This window comes from Lycorma delicatula, chromosome 7, assembly GCF_047948215.1.
Source record: "Lycorma delicatula isolate Av1 chromosome 7, ASM4794821v1, whole genome shotgun sequence".
NCBI classification, from domain to species: Eukaryota; Metazoa; Arthropoda; class Insecta; order Hemiptera; family Fulgoridae; genus Lycorma; species Lycorma delicatula.
Window position 1 is genome coordinate 1,648,384 of NC_134461.1, and position 21,205 is coordinate 1,669,588.

General features: G+C 33.9%; 2 protein-coding genes across 2 annotated transcripts in view; one reads left to right on the forward strand and one right to left on the reverse strand.

Annotated features, from left to right (window-relative positions):
• LOC142327797 (uncharacterized) overlaps window positions 1–8,970 on the reverse strand; it is a 34,299-nt gene extending 25,329 nt beyond the window's left edge. The window contains exons 1-2 of the mRNA XM_075371135.1: window positions 8,964–8,970; window positions 6,598–6,806 (exon numbers count right to left, since the gene is read on the reverse strand). Of these exons, the coding sequence (XP_075227250.1) occupies window positions 6,598–6,806; window positions 8,964–8,970 (216 nt within the window). The remainder of the gene's footprint in view (window positions 1–6,597; window positions 6,807–8,963) is intronic.
• LOC142327850 (sodium leak channel NALCN-like) overlaps window positions 1–15,764 on the forward strand; it is a 42,234-nt gene extending 26,470 nt beyond the window's left edge. Inside the window, exons 2-3 of the mRNA XM_075371198.1 lie at window positions 10,058–10,191; window positions 15,707–15,764. Of these exons, the coding sequence (XP_075227313.1) occupies window positions 10,058–10,191; window positions 15,707–15,764 (192 nt within the window). The remainder of the gene's footprint in view (window positions 1–10,057; window positions 10,192–15,706) is intronic.
• Window positions 15,765–21,205: the final 5,441 nt, after the last annotated feature.

The following is a 21,205-nucleotide window of genomic DNA, read 5'->3' on the forward strand; positions in this document are numbered from 1 at the left end:
TTTTCTAGTTGCCATTCACTAGTAATATATATTTGCCATTTGTAGCTTTTGTATTTTATTGTGACTGGTTGATTAAATGGTTACTAAATTTTAGTCTTGGTTGTTGTTATTGTTGATGTACCAAGCAATGTATAAATGAGCTTTTGAATAGAATGAGATTGTATGAGATTATATGTACTTAAGTACATATAAACAAATAGTCCTAATGAGACTGACTTCTTTTCAAATCTTACAGTGCTGTAATTATTGCATAATATATTGCTACATTTAAAAGTTATATCCAGTTTTTATACTAAACAGAAATTATATAATTATAATACCATCTAAACTTTAGCCTCACCGCCAAACGGCCTTTGAAAAGCATCATCGTGGTCCTCTCCGAGCTAAATGATGTCTTATGTAGATGATCCTTTAACCAACAAAGGAAGCTGCAACAATACAACAACCAACCCCCTACGCATGGCGATCTAGCCAAGTTAAATCTGCGCAATGTAAGCACCCTACGCATTTAATTGCCAAATTTTAGCAATCTAACGATATTCAATTGTAATACATTACGACACCATCATTATAACACGCACAATACTTAATTTTTACAGAGTGCTTACGGTACTACTGCAGACATCTGCAGTTAGCACAAGCCGGGTGCACTGACTACTTAGGATACTGCTCTCGTTTATGTCTCTCATCCCCAAAGTGGAAGCACACTACCACTAGATTTTACACAGTTCAACTACGTGATTAAATTGGCAGGACTTGTAATAACGTTCAACATCTACATATTCTTCGACCCAACACAAAGAGAAGTCAGTAAACAACCTGCCCTCAGATCGCACTCCTTAAAGTAGTTCAATACTCACTTTCTTTTTTTTTTTTTCTCTCTCAGCTTCCCTGGGCCGGACCGACTTGTTGGTATTACGCCGCCCAGGGGAGTGTCTTTAAACTCAAATAGGCCTCCCCACCTACCGGCTATATACCGGCAAGGCAGGTCGGCCTACCGGTTAGCTCTTTTTGAGAGTTCTTTATTAATATTGCCCTTTTGGACACCACGCCAGACCCAGTTCGCCGCGACGCGGCGCCGGATCCCTTCAGTATTCAGTGTGCTGTTGCCTGACTGTTACCCGTGGAGTCCTTGGTGGCTCATCAATGCCAACACACCGCAGCATGCTGGACCTCACCAGCAAGGCTGTCCACCCAGTCCTATTCTAGCCAACACCTTGTCTTCTCTCATCGGAGTATTTCTGTAGAACAACTTGTCTAACAAAACTAGCAAAATTATTCCAGTTTGACTCGCTTCTTAGCATGTAGTCTATTGTTGTCTCTGGAGTTATACCTGTGAGTGCCTTACTATGTCTAAGTGTGTCCCACCTATTGCACTCAAAAAAGGTGTGCTCAGCATCATCTATCTCGTTGCAGTAGTTGCAAATCGGCTCTTCTTTCTTTCCTATTTTGTACAGGTAGTTATTAAAGGAACCATGTCCTGTAAAAAACTTCGATAGGTGATGATCAACCTCACCAAATCTTCTCGACAACCATGGCTTGATGTTGGGGATGAGGGTTCTCGTCCATCGACCCACAGCTTCCTGCGACCATCTTTCCTGCCAGATATTATAAACGGCATCCCTGACCTCTTGTTCCGGCTTGCCTTGTGCCCTCTCCACCCTCTTTTTTGCGATTAGGTCAATAGGAGGTGTACCCGATAACACGCACAGGGCGGCATAGGACACTGTCCTGTATGCGGACACAACACCTAGGAGCACACACCTGTGCGTCCTCACCAGTCTCTCTTTGTTGCGCCTGATGGCGATAGAGCGCCACCAGGCCGGAACGGCATACATAAGCGAAGACACGACGGTGGTCGCCAGTAAACGGCGCTTTGAGGCCCGAGGGGCATTCTGCGATGACATAATGATGTTTAGACTTTTTATCATCCTTTCTGCCTTGTTGCATACATCGACTATGTGCTCGGTGTATCTACCGTTTTTCTGGAGGATAACTCCTAAGTACTTGATGTTATTCGCTTCTTCTATAGCATGACCGTCGATGGAAATATCGAACGGTTCTAGCACTCTTCTACCCGTAAAGGCAATACACCGGCATTTTTCCGTAGACAGTTGCAGACTCCTGGACCTCAACCACTCCTGTATAGTGTCGATGGCCGCATACACCCTCTCCTGCACCTCCAAGACCGTCCTTCCCTCTACGAGGACTGCAAGGTCATCTGCATAAGCCAGGACCTGGAAGCCGACAGGAAACTCCTTCTGAAGGAGTTCATCTATAATCACCAGCCACAACAACGGCCCCATAACAGAGCCCTGCGGAACTCCACCGTGCATTTGAAAATGTACTGTTTCTTCCTGTGCTTCTACCAGACATCCTCTGTTGGACAAGTAACATTCAATTTGCCTACGCAGGTACGGGCTGAGGCCCCTAGCCGCAATTACGTCATTAATGTGACCCCAACCAATAGCCCCGAACGCGTTTTTTATGTCTAGTGACAGCATCAGTGGAATTCTCCTGGTTTGCCAAGTGCCTCTCTTCACCTCGTCGGCCCATCCCGAAATTCGGCAGATAGCCTGCACGGTGGATCGCCCCCGCATAAACCCGTACTGGTTAGGACTGATTCCGACTCCGTCTTCTAGTTCTTTGATGATGCGGCCAGCCAGCATCTTTTCTACTACCTTCCCCATCATGTTAAGGAGGCTCAGGGGTCTATAGGTTATATCTTCCTCCGAAGAGGTGCCTTTAGGTAGGAATACCACTCTGGCCTCCTTCCAGCAGTCGGGGAAGTCTCCGTTCTCCATGCCGTGGCTGGCAATCTCGAGCATCTCCCAGGGAGCCTTCTGAACCAGCCCCTTGATCACTGCCGCGGGAATCTTGTCCGGGCCAGGGCTCTTTTTGGTTGCCAAACTCCTCGCCGCAAGTTGTAGCTCTTCCACGGTGAATCTTCTATTGTCGCAAGGTGTGGATCTCACGATATCAGGCACTGTATGCGGGAACAACCTGGCTACCTCCCTTGCAACACTGGTCTTATTGAGGATAGGCATACGTCTCCCAAACTTTTTGGTCACAATACGATATGCCTGGCTCCAGGGATTGCTGTCAAGCTCTTCGCAGAGCCTGATCCAGCAATCCTTTTTACGTCTCTTAATAGCCTTATTGAGCGTTCTTCTTGCCTCGAGGTATCTATTGGCTATTTCCTGGTACCCTTCTCTGTTATTTCTAAGAATACGTTGTTTCCTTCTCCTAAGGGACTGGAGCTCTTGTCTGCTTCAATTTCAGCAGTCCACCAATATACGGAGCGCCTCCTTGTATTGTTAGCTGCCATTCTGTCCATTTCCTGCTTTATTATATTAGATAAAGCCTCAGGTGATTGTTGATGTCTATCAGACAGTCTACTTGCAGTCCTGTTGACGATTTGCTCTATTTGTACTGATGAGAATGTCGGTGGGGGGAAGTGCACTTCACGCCTGAAATCTACGTCTTTCAGATCCAAGATAGAGGCGCGGTGATCGCTCGCTATATCTTCTGAGAGAACCATCCACTGGTACTGATTCCTCCTCCACCTACAGTCCAGGATGGTGAGGTCAAGCACCGACCGATGACCTCTCGCTACGTATGTGAGCGTGTCGTCATTAATGCAGATGCAGCCGGCAGTTTCCAGGAGTTCGGCAAGGATCTGTCCTCTCCTGTTGGTGTGTCGACTGCCAGCCGCCACCATTTTGCTGTTAAAATCACCCAACATTACGATCCTCTTGGTTGAATTGGTAATCACATCTTGTAAAGTGTCGATGAAGTTAGTAAAGTCCGCGATCGCAATGTTGGGCGAAATGTACACACCCACGAATAGAGTTGTTTCGGTCTCAACAGACACCACGCCACTACCTCTAAACTTGAAATTCCATTGTATACTATGACTTACATCCATAATGGCAACATCTCCCGACATATCAACAGTCCATCTAAGTTTGGCAGCTTCATATTTATTGGGTTCGGTGACCACAAGGAGGTCTACGTTCTTGTCTGCAACAACACGACTAATTAAGTCGTGAGCGAGAATACTCCTATTGGCATTCGCTAACATAGTCCTAATCATGCAATTTTTTCTTACATTGCCATGCTCCAGTCCTGTGTTCATTGCTCTTACAATCGAGGCATTGCTTAGGTTCAAGACAATCCGCTATCTTGTGACCTCTGCTACCGCAGTTGAAGCACAAATCGAGCCTATCTGGGCCCTTACATTCGTGCCTTCTATGGCCCGTGCCCCAACAACGGTAGCACCTGTCTTCATCTTCCCGGATGTACACCCGGCAACTAATCCATCCGATTCTTATTCTTTCCTCGACCAGTTTGCATGCCGCTCTATAAGAGGTCATGACCGTAATATTTTGTGTCTCGCCAAAACCTTTCCTCATGGATGTTATCTTGACTTCCTCGCTAGAACCCACGCGTTTTATAATGGCGGCCATAACCTCTTGCTCTGTTGTGTCATGCTCGACATCTCGGACGTGCACAACAGTTCTCCTTCCAGCTCTGCCTTTTATATCAACGTGAAGGTCGGCAGCCTTGTCCCTCAGGATAGATGTAAATTGTTCCGCTTTCTCTGCACCCTGTATCCTAACATCAGTGGTCAGTCTGGATCTCAATAAGTCCACTATTGAGCTTTAGATAGGGAATCTTGGAGAGCTGCATCAAACCAGTCAAATGACTGAAGACAAAAAAAAAAGAGCTTTAATTAGGCTTTACATTCTGTTATTAACAGTATAATATGAAATTTAAATAAATTATTTAACCATTAAATATATATTTTTTGAATTGATTGTTTAATACTTAATATTTTGTTTAATTTGCTGCAATTTACTGTAAATTATGATTTAATATGTTAACATAATCTTTTAAGAACTCTTTTTTACAATTCTCTGTAGCATATAATGTCGGTCAATATTTACATTTTCTTTTATATGTTAAAAATAGAATTATTGTTAAAGTTGTATGACATGTATCATAAATTTTTCATAGATTTAAACACGTATCAGTGATAAGAATTTTTATATTCCTTCTATATAGTGAATTGATTTTTCTCAATTATCAAAATTAATAAGTCAATTTTACTGGGTTTTCTTTATATTTCAATATACTGCAATCATTCAATTCACTAACACGTGTAATAATCCTTTTTGTGTAGAATTAGAATTTTTGTTTACAATGTTGCCGATGTAAATTTTAGCCAGAACACTTAACATGAAGAGAAGAAACATGCGTTAACAGGGTTTGTTACAGATTCAAATTTCTTCTTATATTGACTGAATATATCTTCTTTTTTTTATTAACCTGATAAAAATAAAAATGAATAAGCTTGCGATATAAATGTTGTGTGCATGCTTAGTTATTCCAGTTGATGTTTATTTATTTGTTGTTGAAATGGTTTTGTAGTTTCATCTTGTTGATATAAAGAAAAAAATATATGCTCTATCAATGGATATTTAAAAATTGTTATTTGTTATTTAGTTAAGGGATTGACAGCTTTTATTTTATTTTTATTTTTTTACTTACAGTAAAGGGTTCTAATGTAATAAATTTAGGTTATGATATTATGACCCTGTTATTCAGATTATATTAAAAAATCTGATTGTGACTCGTAATCAATGCATTAACATTACATCTTAATTTTTTAAATTCTAAATACATCTAAAAAGAATTCTGTTGTGCAGGTATGCACTGTTATATATGAATAAATTCATGTTAATGTGCATGAAAAACAGTATTGGAAATCTAATTCCAAATTAAAAATATATTATTTATGAGTCCAATGAGAACTCCGGTATCATTTTATCAACATTTTCTCAAGGATCATGGAATTAATGATCACAAAAAAGTATCTCAAATATTTTTACTGTTGATTCTTTAAACATTTTTAATTTAATAAAACTTTTCTTAATTGCTGTCTTTCCCTTTTTCTGTAGATGCATGTGTGTATCTGGCAGCTGTGCTCTGTTATTAGGCTTATTTGTGTTATTCATTTGTATGATATTGTTATTAAACTCTCTTAAAAAAGATAAAATCAAATTAAAATCTGCAATTATAACTATTTGTTCAGAAATAATTGATAAGAAAAGTACAAACTTTTATTTCTTATATAAAGTATTCTCTTGTATCTTTTTTATGGTACTGAATACTATGGTCATTAGCCACTAATACCCACATCTAATTAATAAATGGATTTATCATGTGATTTAGCTATACTTGCATGAGATATTCTGCCTGTTGGCAGGTCCCTAGCACCATTGTTACCTTCATCTGTTTCTGCTCCCATGCTTTTCTTTTCATCTCATCTTTACTTCTCATTTATTCTTCATAATACTTTTTTATTGCTTACTCTGTCCAATCATATTATCTTCTCAACCTCCTCTAGACCCACATCTCAGAAGCCTCAATCTTATCTTTTTCATTTTTCCCCAGTGTCCATGTTTGACTAACGTAAAAAATATTCTCAAAACATAGCATTTTACCAATCTCGTCTTCAGGTTGAGATCCATGTTGCTGCAGAGTAGGTTTTTCTTTCTAAAAAAAGACTTCCTCAAAAAGACTTGCAATTACAGTTCTCATCTTAATCTCTTCAGTTAGTATTGTCCCTAGATATCTGTATCTTTCTACTTGTTCAATTTTTCCTTCTGTAACAAGATCCTTATCTTTCCTCTCACTCGCCTTCCTAAATTTTGTTTTCCTCACAATTATTTTCATCCCATATTCGTTCATCCGTACTTCCAATGCTTTTGTCATTCCTTGTAATGTCTGAGTGTCTTTAGCTACAATCAACAGATCATCAGCATATCTGACACAATTTATATTCCTTCCATCTATGCTTACTTCTTTTTAGCCTTCCACTATTTCTTTCAATATTTCCTTAACATAAAGAGTGAACAGTGTTGGTGATAAACAGCAGCCTTTCCTCCGTCTAATTCTAACCGATTTGTGAGATTCTCATTTATTTTCACAACTGCTTTTTGCTTCATATGCAATTCTCTGATCAATTTCCTACCGTTCTAATCAACTCTCTTTTCGTTCAGAATCTCAAATAACTTTTCCCACTGTATTATGTTAGACATATCTATAAAACACAATCCTCTTCCTCTTTCAAAACATCTCTCTTCTATCATTCTGATCAGCCCTACAGTCTCTCTTGTTCCTCTGCTTTTCTGAATCCAAACTGTTCTTCTCCAGCATTCTCCTCCATTTTTGTAATCAACCTTCTTTTCATAATGCTAAGCTTATTTTTGTAGCATGTGATATTAAGCTGATAGTTGTATGTTCTTCACATTTTTTGGTTCCAACCTTTTAAAGAACTCTATTGGAAGTTCATCTACTAGAAAACTTTAAATATTTGGGGGAAAACATCACACACAACCTCCAAGAAAATCCAAACTGGAATGAAAGAATAAATAAACTCATCAAAGCCACAATAAAAACACAAAACATCTGTAACAAAAAATGCATGTCCATAAACACAAAAATAAGACATTATAACTCAGTTATCCGACCAGAAATACTTTACGGATGCGAAACCATATTTGGACCGTACCAGACAAGGTTTACCGACAAACAGGAAAAGATTGAAAGACAGATTCTACAACAATGCATCGGGAAAAACATTAAAAAAGACGGGATTTGGAGAATTATTCCAGACGAATCTATTTACAAAACGATCATCCCGATAACTAATAAATTTAGAAAGAAGAGAATTTCCTTTCTAGGGCATATTTTCAGAATGGAATAGACCAGACTTATCAGACGGACAATCGAACTTTTCTGGAACAAGAAAAGCAGACCGACCTGGTTATACGAAGTGCAGAAAGACATGGAGGAATTAGACATAACCCGTGAAAACCTAAAAACGAAAACCGGAAACTATGAGAAATTAAAAAATAAAGAAACAAGATTCCTATCAAAACCCAACAAAACAATAAGCCGGGTGTACTCTGAACAAGAAAGGGCAAGAAGATCTGAACCCTTAGAAATTACTGGCAAAAAAGAAAAGCTGAAAAACAACAAATCAGCAAAAAAAGAAAGAACTTGCCAAAAAAAAGAACTAAAGTGATCCATTATGGTCTTAAAAGTAAAAAAAAAAAAAATTGCATTATTCAAAAATATTATATATTATATTAAAAAAACCAACAAAGATTTTTTCTTCCTTTTTTTAAAGCTACACTTACAAAATGTCCCAGAAGATGTTGCCCAGACTTGTAGAACTCAGAACATCAAAATAAATGAAATAAGTTCATTAAATTAAAATTAATTATTAATACTCTTAAGTGAAAACAGACATAAAATTGTGAGTCTGCATAATTTGTATGATCCTCTAACAATTTCAGCTATTCATCAACTAATTTAAACAAATGAGGTGTTCACAACAAGAGGCCTTATATTTTATCTAATCAATATAATTTGATAAAATTAATATTTACAAAGATATTAATGATTAAAAAATTAAAATGGCCGCCATTTTGCTTTTTCAAAGGTAAAATGTTCAAAATTATTTATTTTGTTGAAGATATTGTATGGTGCATGTAAACCAGATTTTATTAGAACATCTCAATCTATTTTTAAGTTATAAATCCTTATTGAAAACACACAAATTGGAGGACAAAGAGAAAATGAATCAAAGTAAGGCATTTGTCCACATGAATTTTTACTTTCCAGTCTAGTACTATTTTTACTTTCCAGTCTGGAAAGTAAAAATTGATGCTATTAAATCTTCAGCTTAAAAGGTCACCCTCAGTATCACGGGATTTAGCATAGTTAAGGTCTCCAGACATGCTGGACCGGTTTTGACCAAACTTTGTCAGATTATTTCTGTATAAGGGACATTAATGTCATTAAATTTTCAATATAAAAGGTCAAGGGGGTGAGGGCTGTAGACCAAGGTCACCTTCAGTAACCAATTATTAGTGGTTTTTCAAATTCACCTGACATATTCTCAGCCAACAAAGCAGTCAGTCTTTTTGATATCTTTCCCTCTGTGCATTATTCCTCTTTCAAACATATTTCAATGGGCAAAGCCTGGAAATAAATACCAGTCTCATCACAATTAAAAATGTTTCTTTCATTATAACTCTTGCATATTTCATTTAACTTTTTCTTACACTCGCACACCAAATTCTGATCTACAGCTTCGCCGTAAACTTTTTTATATGAAGCATTATATCGAATTCAGAGTTTATCTAACTAACCCCCTGATGCTTTAAACTCACCATAACAGAGTTTTCTGCAATTTCCTTTTCTTTTCTTAATTTTCTTTTTCGTAGACATTTATAACTGCTACTTTTTTTTTAATGTCAAGCATTTACAATTTTGAGATATTTTAAGTTGTGGTATCAATGGTTGTAACGATTTTTATAAAATATACAAAATTGAACATATAGTAAAGTATGTGTAGAAAATAGAGCTAATAATAAGAGCTACAAAAAATAATACAGTTCTATACCGTAACAATGACTAGTATACACACGCACATCAACTGATGATGATGAATACATAAAATGATTGAAATCATAACATCAGCATCTAGGCACGAAGTGATGCAATTCACAACAGATAAATAAATTAGTCACACTTGAGTATGAAATAAAACTGTGAAAATTGCAATTTTTTTATTCCCGCTATCCATTTTTCATAATTGATTGAATATTTTTTGTAGGTAAATTCCTTGTCTGTGTTCATTATTAAGAATTATTTTATCAATTAACTTCACTAAAAAACTACCGGGGAGTCTAAAAGTGTCTGGTATTAGATAAGTCTACTACTGGGAAGTGTCCTTCCCAGGGGAGTTTCACTGTATATGTATGCAATTTTAATTATGCAGATAGAAGGTATGTGCCGTCATAAAAAATGTAATGTTCTTTGAACATTACTATTATTTATATTATTTTATATAACATTATTATTTCTTTTAAGAAAAAAGATTATAATTTTTATTTATTGTTTTATGAATATTTGAAAATATTCTTTCCATTACCCCCATAACAGAAAAAGTAGATTAATCGCTTTCAATTTTTAAAAGGTACATGCAATATATATCCATGTCTACATATTTCTTGGATGTATGATTGGTCTGACATTATTTGTTGGTGTAGTAATTGCCAACTATTCTGAAAATAAAGGTACTGCTCTTCTAACAGTGGATCAAAGAAGATGGTGTGTATTTATGTTTATTAGTTCTGATATAAAAATAACTGTTTTTTTTTTTTTTTATTCAACCATGCAGGTATTTAGCGATGAACATATTTTATGTTTTTTACCTGGCAATAATTCACAGCAAATATTTTAACTTGTTATAGTTGTTCAGAGTAGTCTAACATGCAAAACTATTTTCATAGTTTCTGACTACATACGGTATAAAATGTTTAATGAACTTTTTAAGTATTTTGTTTTCTTGATCAGTCTTCTAACTCCGTGAATTTTAACATCAAAATTTGTTTATTTGTTGAAAGGCAAGAATATTTTTATTTTTAAACATATGTAACATGTTTGATTTATTTTTCATTGTAAAATCATTTATTTATAAAATATTATTTTTCTGACTCTCAATACTACTATTGTACTTATTATATAATGAATGTGGAGATATCTCAGCATGAATTTCACCTGTTTAATGTAAGCATAATATTTACATATTATGTTTTATGTATTTTTACGTAAATACATTTAAATCCATCTTATGCAGGCTGATTTTGTCTGTATAAGAGAAGCAGCTATATAGGTGATCGATACCTGGATTGGAAATTTAACACTTAATATCTGTTTATGTTAGCCTCTTTTCATGTTATTTATTTCTGTTGCGTAGTTTGTCTCCTATTCAGGTTTGTTTATATTACTGTTAAAACAATTGTTTAGAAAATAATGTATATATAACCATTTACATCTGTGTAAATTGGCTGTTGGAAATAATGTTTGTCTATCTCCAGCATTCCTATTATTGATATACATCTATTTCTGTTGTATTTATTTTTTTAAAAATAAAAATTTTAATTATTGTTAAAAACTGATTACAACAATGTTTCCGCTAAATAGTTGGGGTTATGGCTATAGCATTCTGGATGAGCTCAGGTACAATTCCCAGCTAGAGTCTGTTTTTCAACTGTTACTTTATTTAATAAATTAATTAAGTTACTTTTTCTCAAGTTATAAATGTATAGCAATTCAAAGTTTAAAAAGAAAGTTGGGGCCTAATGGTTTTAAATAACCTGACTTAATATAAAAGATTTGTGAGAAAGCCACAGCCATTCCTGAGATTAAAAGGTATAGTATAATACAAGTATATATCAGGCACACTGGTCTGAATTAGACTAGTGGTAAGTAATGTGGTTTCCTCTTTCCTTCTTCATATACTTGATGTACTGTTACATATCCAACATGCTAACCTCCTCTGAATTTAAGGTGATATTCAGCCTTACAGCTGACTCCATTAATACCACTTTTTTATATCACATGTTTGACTTTTTTTGGGAAACCATACGTGAAAAATACAAAAGAAATTGCATATTATTGAAGTATTCTCGACATATAGCTATTAGATTGTAAAGAGATAATAAATCAGTACATATGAATAGCAGTCTGTCATTGTGATACACTGTTACTGCACATATGACTATTTATAACAATACATATAATGCATTACCGTATCACCAGTAACACTGGGCTCTGACCACTTAAATTTTTCTTCATAATTTGTAATACTTGCCAATTAGTCTATCAATATTAATTGTGTGTTTAATTTTTCTTAATTTACTTAATTTGTAGGTTAGTACAAATTGCATTGTATGTAGGTCATTAAATATGATAAGTTTACATATCTGAATGTTGTTAAGGCAACAATGAAAGTCTAAATTTTCTTTTAATCTGTTACCTTGATTCATAACAATATTCTACCATACACTGATTGGTTTTCACATTTGTGGTTTGGAAAACTGGTAAGTAAGCCTGCTGTTTTCTTGAAATTGGCGCTGAAGAACGAGGCAATTTCTGGGAAGTTCATTAGTACTTCATTAGATACAAGCATCTTTACTTAAATAATATTGTTTTTCTGAATTGATAACAAGGAGCTCACATTCAGTTGGCATATTCATCTTAATAATGAGTTGTCACCCTCTTACTCTTCTTCAAAATCAGAATTACTTTCTTCATAGTCTTGATCTTTGACTTAGTTACAAAATAAATTCTCCCTTGACATGATTGAATCCATCACTACTTTTTGTATAACATTCCTTAAATTATATCCATGGTTCTAAAATACAAAGAAATAGAGTCTAATTAAAATTTAAACACTTTTTCTATAAGAAAAAATATAGATTAAATATTTAAAGAAAAAAGTGTTTGCCTTTGTACTAATCAGTGTTAAAGTGAAATTTTACATAAACTACAATGCCAGTTTACAAAAAAAAGACGATCTATTCAATGAAACAATGAAAATTGCAAAAAATTATAACACCATTATAATAGTTAATTCTAGATAAAACTGTTTCTATGCACAATATTCCATATCAAATCAATGAGTTGTAGACTTGTCCAAAGAGGGGAAATCTCTACAAGACACTATCTGCCTGCACCGACAGTAGTGTCGGGTTTTTACCAACTAAAACCACTTCTTCTCTATGACATGCAAAGACTTGACCCACCAAAAGCATAGTAGGAATCACAGGATCACTTGCCAGAAAGGGGCGCAAGGAACTTGGCAGAATCCCACAGGCATCAACAGAACACGTACATCCACATTCAGTCGTAGCCTACCTTCTTTTTCTGTTTAGCTTCCAGAACCACGGTAAGGTATTACTTCAGAGGATGAATGAGGATGATATATGAATGTAAATGGTGTAGTCTTTTACTGTCTCAGGTTGACCATTCCTGAGATGTGTGATTAATCGAGATCCAATCATCAAAGTACACCGGTATCCACGATCTGGTATTCAAATCTGTATAAAAGTATAAAAGCCTTTATTAGGACTTGAACGCTGGAACTCTCGACTTCCAAATCAGCTGATTTGGGACAACGCATTCACCACTAGACCAACCCAGTGAGTTAGGCTTAGCCTACCTGGTCTAATCTAACTTAAATGATGCAGATGGACGCCCCTCATCCTCGCAGGGTGTTCTTCAGCCACTCACCCTGCAGTGATGCTCCTTATCATCTTGGAGAGCTCTCCACCTCTCAGTGTTAGCAGGCATGACACCGATTACAGTAACATGCAAATTAATCCGAACACAATGTTATTTAATAAAAAGTAACTTTATTTAGAAAATAAATCATACTTGTACAATTTGTGAATATCTAGTAAAATTAATATGCCCTCCTTTATTCTTAATCTCTCTTTTCATGTACATGATTTGGCATCAATTCAACAAGTGTACTACACATTTTTTTCTTTGTCATGAAACCATACCAATATTCTGCTTTAATGAGGTCAGTTTTTGTGGTACAATTCATTTTTAAGAGCAACCAACTGTTGCTCTAAGTTTTCAATTGGTTTTTAAGTTACAAGCATTGCAGTTACAACATAGAAGTAAATAAAAAATTTCCTTTGTTCAGATTAATTTGCACATTACTGTACGTTGTTCGTGTCTAGCAGGTGTATTGCCACCATATGCCCTTTGATTCATCCACCTATTTATACATGAAAAGCATGTGTTCAACATCATCAAGAGTGTGCAATATGGGCACATGTCTTTGCTGTGCCTCCTAGTGTAAAGATATGACCTGAAGCAGCCTTGACCCAACAGGAACTTAGTAAGGAAATTATCTAACTCTCCAAATCGTGACATGTACTTAGCCCACATCATGACATGTGGGTCAATACTGACCCGCATTGTGACATGTGTAATTAGTCTGTATCCCGTATCAGATTCTTCCCATCTGGTCTGCCAGCTGTCTAGGAGCGTGGTGTATCACCGTAAGCTAATTTACTACAAGTCAATTAGGCTTATAGTGTCGTACATAGCACTTTATCAAGCTAAAGCTTCCCTCAGGTCTTTAAGCCTGGTGTTATATGAAAGGGTTAAAAAGAAGGAATCTTATGATTGTTAGTGTTGAGTGAAGAAGAACTCAAGTAAAAATGTTCCTATTACTTTATTCATGTCATCATTATGGTGTCCTGCATATTAGCAAGTCCCTGGCAACACTACTGTCTCCATTTGTTTCTGTCTCGTGCTTTCCTTTTCGTCTCATTATAACCTTCACTACCTTATGACTCTTGTTAACTTCAGCCTCTTCCTTCCTCTTCTTTTTTGATTTTCAGTGGAGCCTTCAAAAACTATATTTATTACCCCTTTTCCCCTAATTATATGCCTGATCCAGTTTCTGTTCCTTCTGATAGTCACCAATATTGTTGTCTTGTCATTTATTCTTCTTAATACTTTTACATTATTTACTCTATTCACCCGTTTAATCTTCTCCATATCCTCCAGACCACATCTCAGAAGTCTCGATCTTATCTTTCTCCCAGTGTCCGTGTTTCACTACCCTACAAAAGTTTACTCCAAACATAGAATTTTACCATTCGCTTCCTCAGGTTCAGATCCATAATTCAACAAAGTAGGTTTTTCTTTTGAAAAAAGAAAGAATCACCTTAATCTCTTCTTTACACCTTCAGTTTTCAGTTTGTATTGTCCGTAGATATTTGTATCTTTTTACTTGTTCAATTTTTCCTTCTTCTGTTATAGCATCCAGATCTTCCCTGTCATTCACCTTCGTAACTTTTATCATTCCTTATTATGTCTTGAGTGTCTTCAGCTACAATCAACAGATCGTCATAAAATCTGACACAATTTATATTTCACCTATGCTTTCCCCTTTTTGGCCACCCGATATATTTTTCAACATTTCCTTGACATAAAGAGTGAACAATGATTGTGATAAAGCAGCCTTGCTTCACTCCTTTGCTTAATTCTAACTACTTCATCTTCTAAATATTTAAAGAGTTCTGCTATTGGAGGTTCATCTACTCCTGTTTTTCCTGTTCTTTAATATCTGGTATAATTTCAGATCTCAAAATTGGTGGGCCTTATTATATTACTATTATTATATATATTCATATAATATGATGCCCTGCCTTGATGTAGGTCCCTTGCACAATGTCTGTCTCCACCTCCACTCTCTATTTCCAGCCAAACTCTGAGTTCGTAATAGCCCCGTTTTTTCTTTTTAATCAGGTTTAATCTGTATTATTCTCTAACCTCTCTTTTTTCCTATTGATCTTCTTAACCTTCCACTTTCAATTATATGTCCTGATAATTAGCTTTCTTACTGTGAATTGTTTTGATTAAGCTTCTATATAGAAGCTTAATCAAAACAATTGCCCACTTTTATTAAGCAGCTTTTGTTATTGTAGATATTCAAAGGCTATGTAGAAATAAAGTGGCCAATATGAATGAAAAATATTGGAAAGTGTATTGTGATAATATTAAGGAAACAGAAGCTGAATATATGTGATAAGACAATACTATGGAATCATTTATTATTTCTTTACAAAAGCTAGTGAAAGTGACAGTGATGATATGATGATTCTGATGACAGAAATCTCAGAAATTCTAATATTTCTTGTGAAGTGGGTGGTGTTCACCCTCTTTAATTAAAGTAGTTTTATCTACTTCTAACAGACTTAATATCTTTGCCAATTAATATGTTCTAATGTTTAATAACAACTTTTTTTAAAATTAGGTGTGATTTAAAAAAGCGTCTCAAAATTGCTCACCCCTTACACTTACCTCCAAGCTAATTTAACCTGATGGCAAAAAATTTCGAGCTTTTATATATGATATTACTCAGAATATTTATTTTAAGAGATTTATCGCAGGAATGGTATTAAGAAACAGCTCCTCCTTGTTGTTTCTGTAAGTATATTCTGTTTGTAATATATGAATTAATCCTCTTTGTTTAATATTATTTTCTGCACGATTAAATAAACAAAACAAATAAACCAGTTTTCTGTTTTTATTCTTTTATTGATTTTAGGATAATATTGAATTTTCGTGTAATTATTTAATCATTGTCAATTCTAAGAATTTCATATATGTTTATTCGGGATAATCGCAGTTTAACTAATACATTGGTAGCATTTCAAAATTTTACATATTGAGTATTAATAAAAGAATTTTTATGTTTAGTGTGTGAAAAAAAATTTGTTTTTTCTTATTAAATAATTTACCATCTACTTATTTTATTAAATTAATTATTTTTTGAATTACCATTTAATTACTTTCAGACCATTATTGACGGACCATTTTTATATATGGTCTGCCTATGCAGTTCATACCATTACAAGATTCTGCCACAAATTTATTCAATCTCTACATTTTAAAATCGCTTCATTTCATACTACTATCACTAATTTTCAACATCATCTTCTTACACATTTCAAAAGCCTCTATCCTTTTTTTTGTTCTTCCTATTCTTTATGGTTCATAGCATAAAGTATTACAGTTCACATAACTGTTTATAATTTTAGAACATCTTTATAATTTTTAGATCCATAACTGATATTAGGAGATTTTTTTATACATCAAAGTTTGTGGCAGCCTGTTTCTGACTGTACTTTAATTCACTGTATCTTTGAATTTTAATTTTATTACCTAAATAGAAAAATTCTGTTAATTTATGATTCATTTTGATATCTAATTCCACCATTATATCACATCTCCTTACCTTTGTTTTATTCATATTTACATTCACATAGAATTTTAACACAATCTTGGTTGTCAAAAGAAGTCTTGATTGTCCTTTATTTGTAGAACAAAACAAAGTGGAAAAATCAAAGTGCATTTGCTTTTCCCAGTTGAGAGAACATGTTGACTCTCGACTATATTTATATAGTAAACCAGTTGTCATGCACGCAGATTAGATTTCTAAGTATGTGGATTGACCAACGACTAACAAGGGTACAAATTTGAAGGAGCTGAAGGTAAAATGTCTAAAAATGTTAGACATGCTGAGAATTCTGTCTAATACCCATTGGGGAGCCAATCATATATGCATATTGCGCTTCTTCTGAGCTTTGGTCCATTCCTGCTTGGACTTTGGCTGTGTAGCTTATTCGTCGGCATGGGGCATCACTCTAAAGGTGCTCAATACAGTCAGTTTCTTCATCCATCTTGCCATGAGTGCATTACACTCAAGCCCTGTGGTAAATCTATTGGTGGACAGTGGTGAGCAGTCTCTATGGAATAGGCGGAAACAGATTGCTCCTATATGGCTCCGATTAAAATGCAACCGACTCATCCAACCTTTGATATAGTATTCTCCAACCAGCATGTTAATCGATACCAGGAACAGCCAAGATTTACTGCTCTGCTAGGCATCAGAGCTCAGCACCTTTTCTCAGCTCTAAGTATACAGTTGCCTTCAGTCCTTACTGTTGAACCATGTTATTACCCACCTTGGTGGCCTTCTCTTGTTAATTACTGCTTTGATCTATATCAGTTTAGTAAAAAGAACACATCCGATTTTTTTTTTCCAAAACAGATTTTATGATATAAATAGCTTGATTCCTGCTGCTATGGTTTGTACAGAGGCTCTAAAAACGATAATTCTGTTGAGTGTGCTTTTGTGGTTGGCAATAGAAAATACATGTTTGGCCTTCCCAGCATCACCAGCATTTTTTTTCACAGCTGCTAGCTATTAATAATGCCTTAAATATAATTACACAAAATTTCAACATATATTTGTTTGCTCAGATTCCACGAGTGCCTTGTAGGCGATTGGAATGCTACTATGAACAATAAAGTTTGTCCGATGAAGAACACCATTACCGTGGAGCTCCTCGTGCAGAAATAACTGTCAAGAGGAAGTTATCTGCCGTTTACAAATAGGGCACACTAGGCTCACTCATGGATATCTGATGATGCAAATTGATGCATGCCTTTGTGCTTGCTGTGACTGCCGACTAACAGTGCTCCACATTCTTGTGGATTGTGTCTGTTATGTGGTACAGTGTCATAAGTTTAACCTAGGGCCTAACATATGAACCGTTATAGGGGATAATGAAATATTGATACCTTATGTTTTACAATTCCTTAAGAGCCATCCGTTTATATTCAAATATTTGAATTACTATGTTTCAGCTATTTATGCCGTTTGTCATAAAGCAGATATTTTGATCATAGCATATGCTACAGGTAAAACTAAATACATTTTTCATTACATAAATATTTGCATTATACATACATTACATAAATACATTATTTCATTCAAAATAAATAATCGCGTTCAGGCGATGATAATGGTCAAAGCATTTTTCACCAAGAGAAAAAACAAATCAAAAGAAAGGGCCCTTGCATTATATCCTCATATGTGTTAAAACTGCCATAATATAGCTGCAAGGTGTTGCTTTTTTTCTTGTATATTGCTGTCGTTGAATGTAATGAAAACTTATTTTCTTTTTCTTTTTTTAGATTTATGTTAGGTCAAGATGCAGTTAAAAGGAGGTTATTATGGGTTACATTAATTTTTTATTTTTATTAATTTTGGATTCAATAGTAATTTTTTTAAATTAATTTTTTGAATTTTGTTCTTCATTATGTACATATCGCCTGCCCATCACTCTCATAAATTGAGATAAGTCGTAACAAAGTAGATGTACTGGAAAGTGTATCTAGGAACGGATTTTGGGTTTTATTTATTTATAATAAATGTATTTTAACTGTTCAATTCAGTTAGGTCTGATAGGTTTTAGAAAAAAATTTTTTTGTCTCTTTTTTTTTATTTAGTTAATTGTACTGTAAGGGATAATTAAATTTTAATTTAGAATAATAATTTTTTTTAGTACCTTTTGTATCAGGGTTAATTAATTTCTTAGATATTTTTTCCTGAATAATGAAGATTTACTTTAAATTGTATGTTACTGTTGTTGAATAATTATTTATAAGTTTGGGGTCATTTTGAAATGAAATTCGTTTTTTTTTATCTGGTAATTGGATTTAATCAAGAATTTTTTATTTTTTTCATTTTGAAATTTTAAATTAAGGTGGATAAGCTCTTTTTTTTATATAATTTATGTTTTTTTTTTTTTTTTTATTAATATCTTTTATCATTTTAAGTTCGTTGTAGATTAATTATTTTTTTCTTTACCAATTTATTTTTTTACTTTATTTAAATAAATTATTTTATTTTTAATTATGATTAAATTAGCAGATTTGAAAATTTTAAATATGAATTAGGCAAAAAATAATTTCACGTGTTTATCAAAAACATGTCCTTTTGTTGTTTATGGTTTGACCTGCTCAATGATTTTAAATAGCCGCAGTATTTTGACTGTGCTGAGGTAGCATAATAATTAGTCTGGAATGAATGGTTTGACGATAATTATACTTTATTTTTTTAATTTAATTTGAATTTTGTTTTTAAGTTAAAAAGCTTAAATTTTGAAGAGGGACATAAGACCCTATAGATGTTTATTTTTTTATAATTTTTTTTTTAGTTTATTTTTTTACAGTTACTTATTTGTTTTTGATCCTTTATTTTGATTTTAAGATTTAGATACCTTATGGATAACAGCATTATAAATCTGGAGAGTTCTTATTGATAGATTTGTTTGCGACCTTGATGTTGGATTAAAAATTTCTGTGGGGTAGGTTTTACAGTTTCGGTCTGTTTGACCTTTAACCCACCGGGTTGGTCTAGTGGTTAACGCGTCTTCCCAAATCAGCTGATTTGGAAGTCGAGAGTTACAGCGTTCAAGTCCTAGTAAAGCCAGTTATTTTTACATGGATTTGAATACTAGATCGTGGATACCGGTGTTCTTTGGCGGTTGGGTTTCAATTAACCACACATTTCAGGAACGGTCGAACTGAGAATGTACAAGACTACACTCATACATATCATCCTCTGAAGAATTATCTAAACGGTAGTTACCGGAGACTAAACAGGAAAAAGAAAAGTCTGTTTGACCTTTAAAATTTTACATGATCTGAGTTCAAGCCAGCATGAGCCAGGTTGGTTTCTATCTTCTTTTTTTTATTCTAATTGGTACAAAAGGATTTTTGGTTATATAATAATTAATTTACTAATTTGACAGATTTTAAGTCTTTAGATTTAGAATTTAATTATGTAATTTTACAGATAGTAAATGTTTTTTTTTTTTTTTTTATTTATTTATTTTTATTCTTCTGGGTGTTGCTTTTTTTACTTTATTTGAGCAGAAGGTATTAGGTTATATTCAGTTTCGTAAAGGTCCTAATAGAGGGTGGATTTATTTGGTTTATTACTTTAAAGTTGTTTAGAAGGGAGTTTTATTTTCTTGTTTTTGGTAATTATTCAATTTATTTTTTTATTCCTATTTAAGGTTTATCAGTTTCTTTTTTATTTTGATTGTTGTTTCCTTTTACTTTTAATTGTGTTGGATTTATTTATGGTTTATTTATTTATTTTTTATTTTTTTGTTATCTGGGTTAGGTGTTTATTTATTTAGGAGTTTATTTTAGTGCAGTACTCTGATGGAAATAAATTCTTCTGTAACAAACAACTAGATATAATAGAAGGGAATTATTATTTAATAATATTCAATAACCCTTCTGATATAACTTATCTTAAATAACTGTTGAATACTGCTTTCCTATAAAAATTTTGATGTAAAAAGATAGATATTCTGTGCCACCCATTCTGCTTTTTGTATTGGCTGGTTTGTTACTGCTTGTTACATCAATTTTCCAGTTAGTGTGACATGAATACAAAAGAAAAGGTTCAATATTTTAAAATTCACAAAAATTATTTTATATCAAAATATATTTTACACGAATAACAAAAAGCTGAGCTTTGGTTATGTAATAAATCAACATGCAGAAATGATACAGAAATTATAAAAAAGATATGTTGTTTGAAGACAGTCAATCGCCTTTCAATAAAATAATATTGTTTACTTACTCGCTTGTAAATTATATAACTAGTCAGTTTTTACAAAAATGAATTTGAGACGGCAAAAATTTCAAATACAGCTTGGAAAAATTATTTGAGGAAGCTGTGCACTAATCGTTTACTGCAGAATTGTACTAATCCTATTTCGAATCCTGTTGAAATACATAAATCATATTTTATGCTTGTAAAATATTACATAGGGAAAATGCATCTTCAATATTAAGTTTTACAGTCATATGCCACAAAATCTAAGAAAGTTCCTGAATATTTTACAGATCAAAGCGGTCTTAAAATAGCTAAATCAAGATGCAA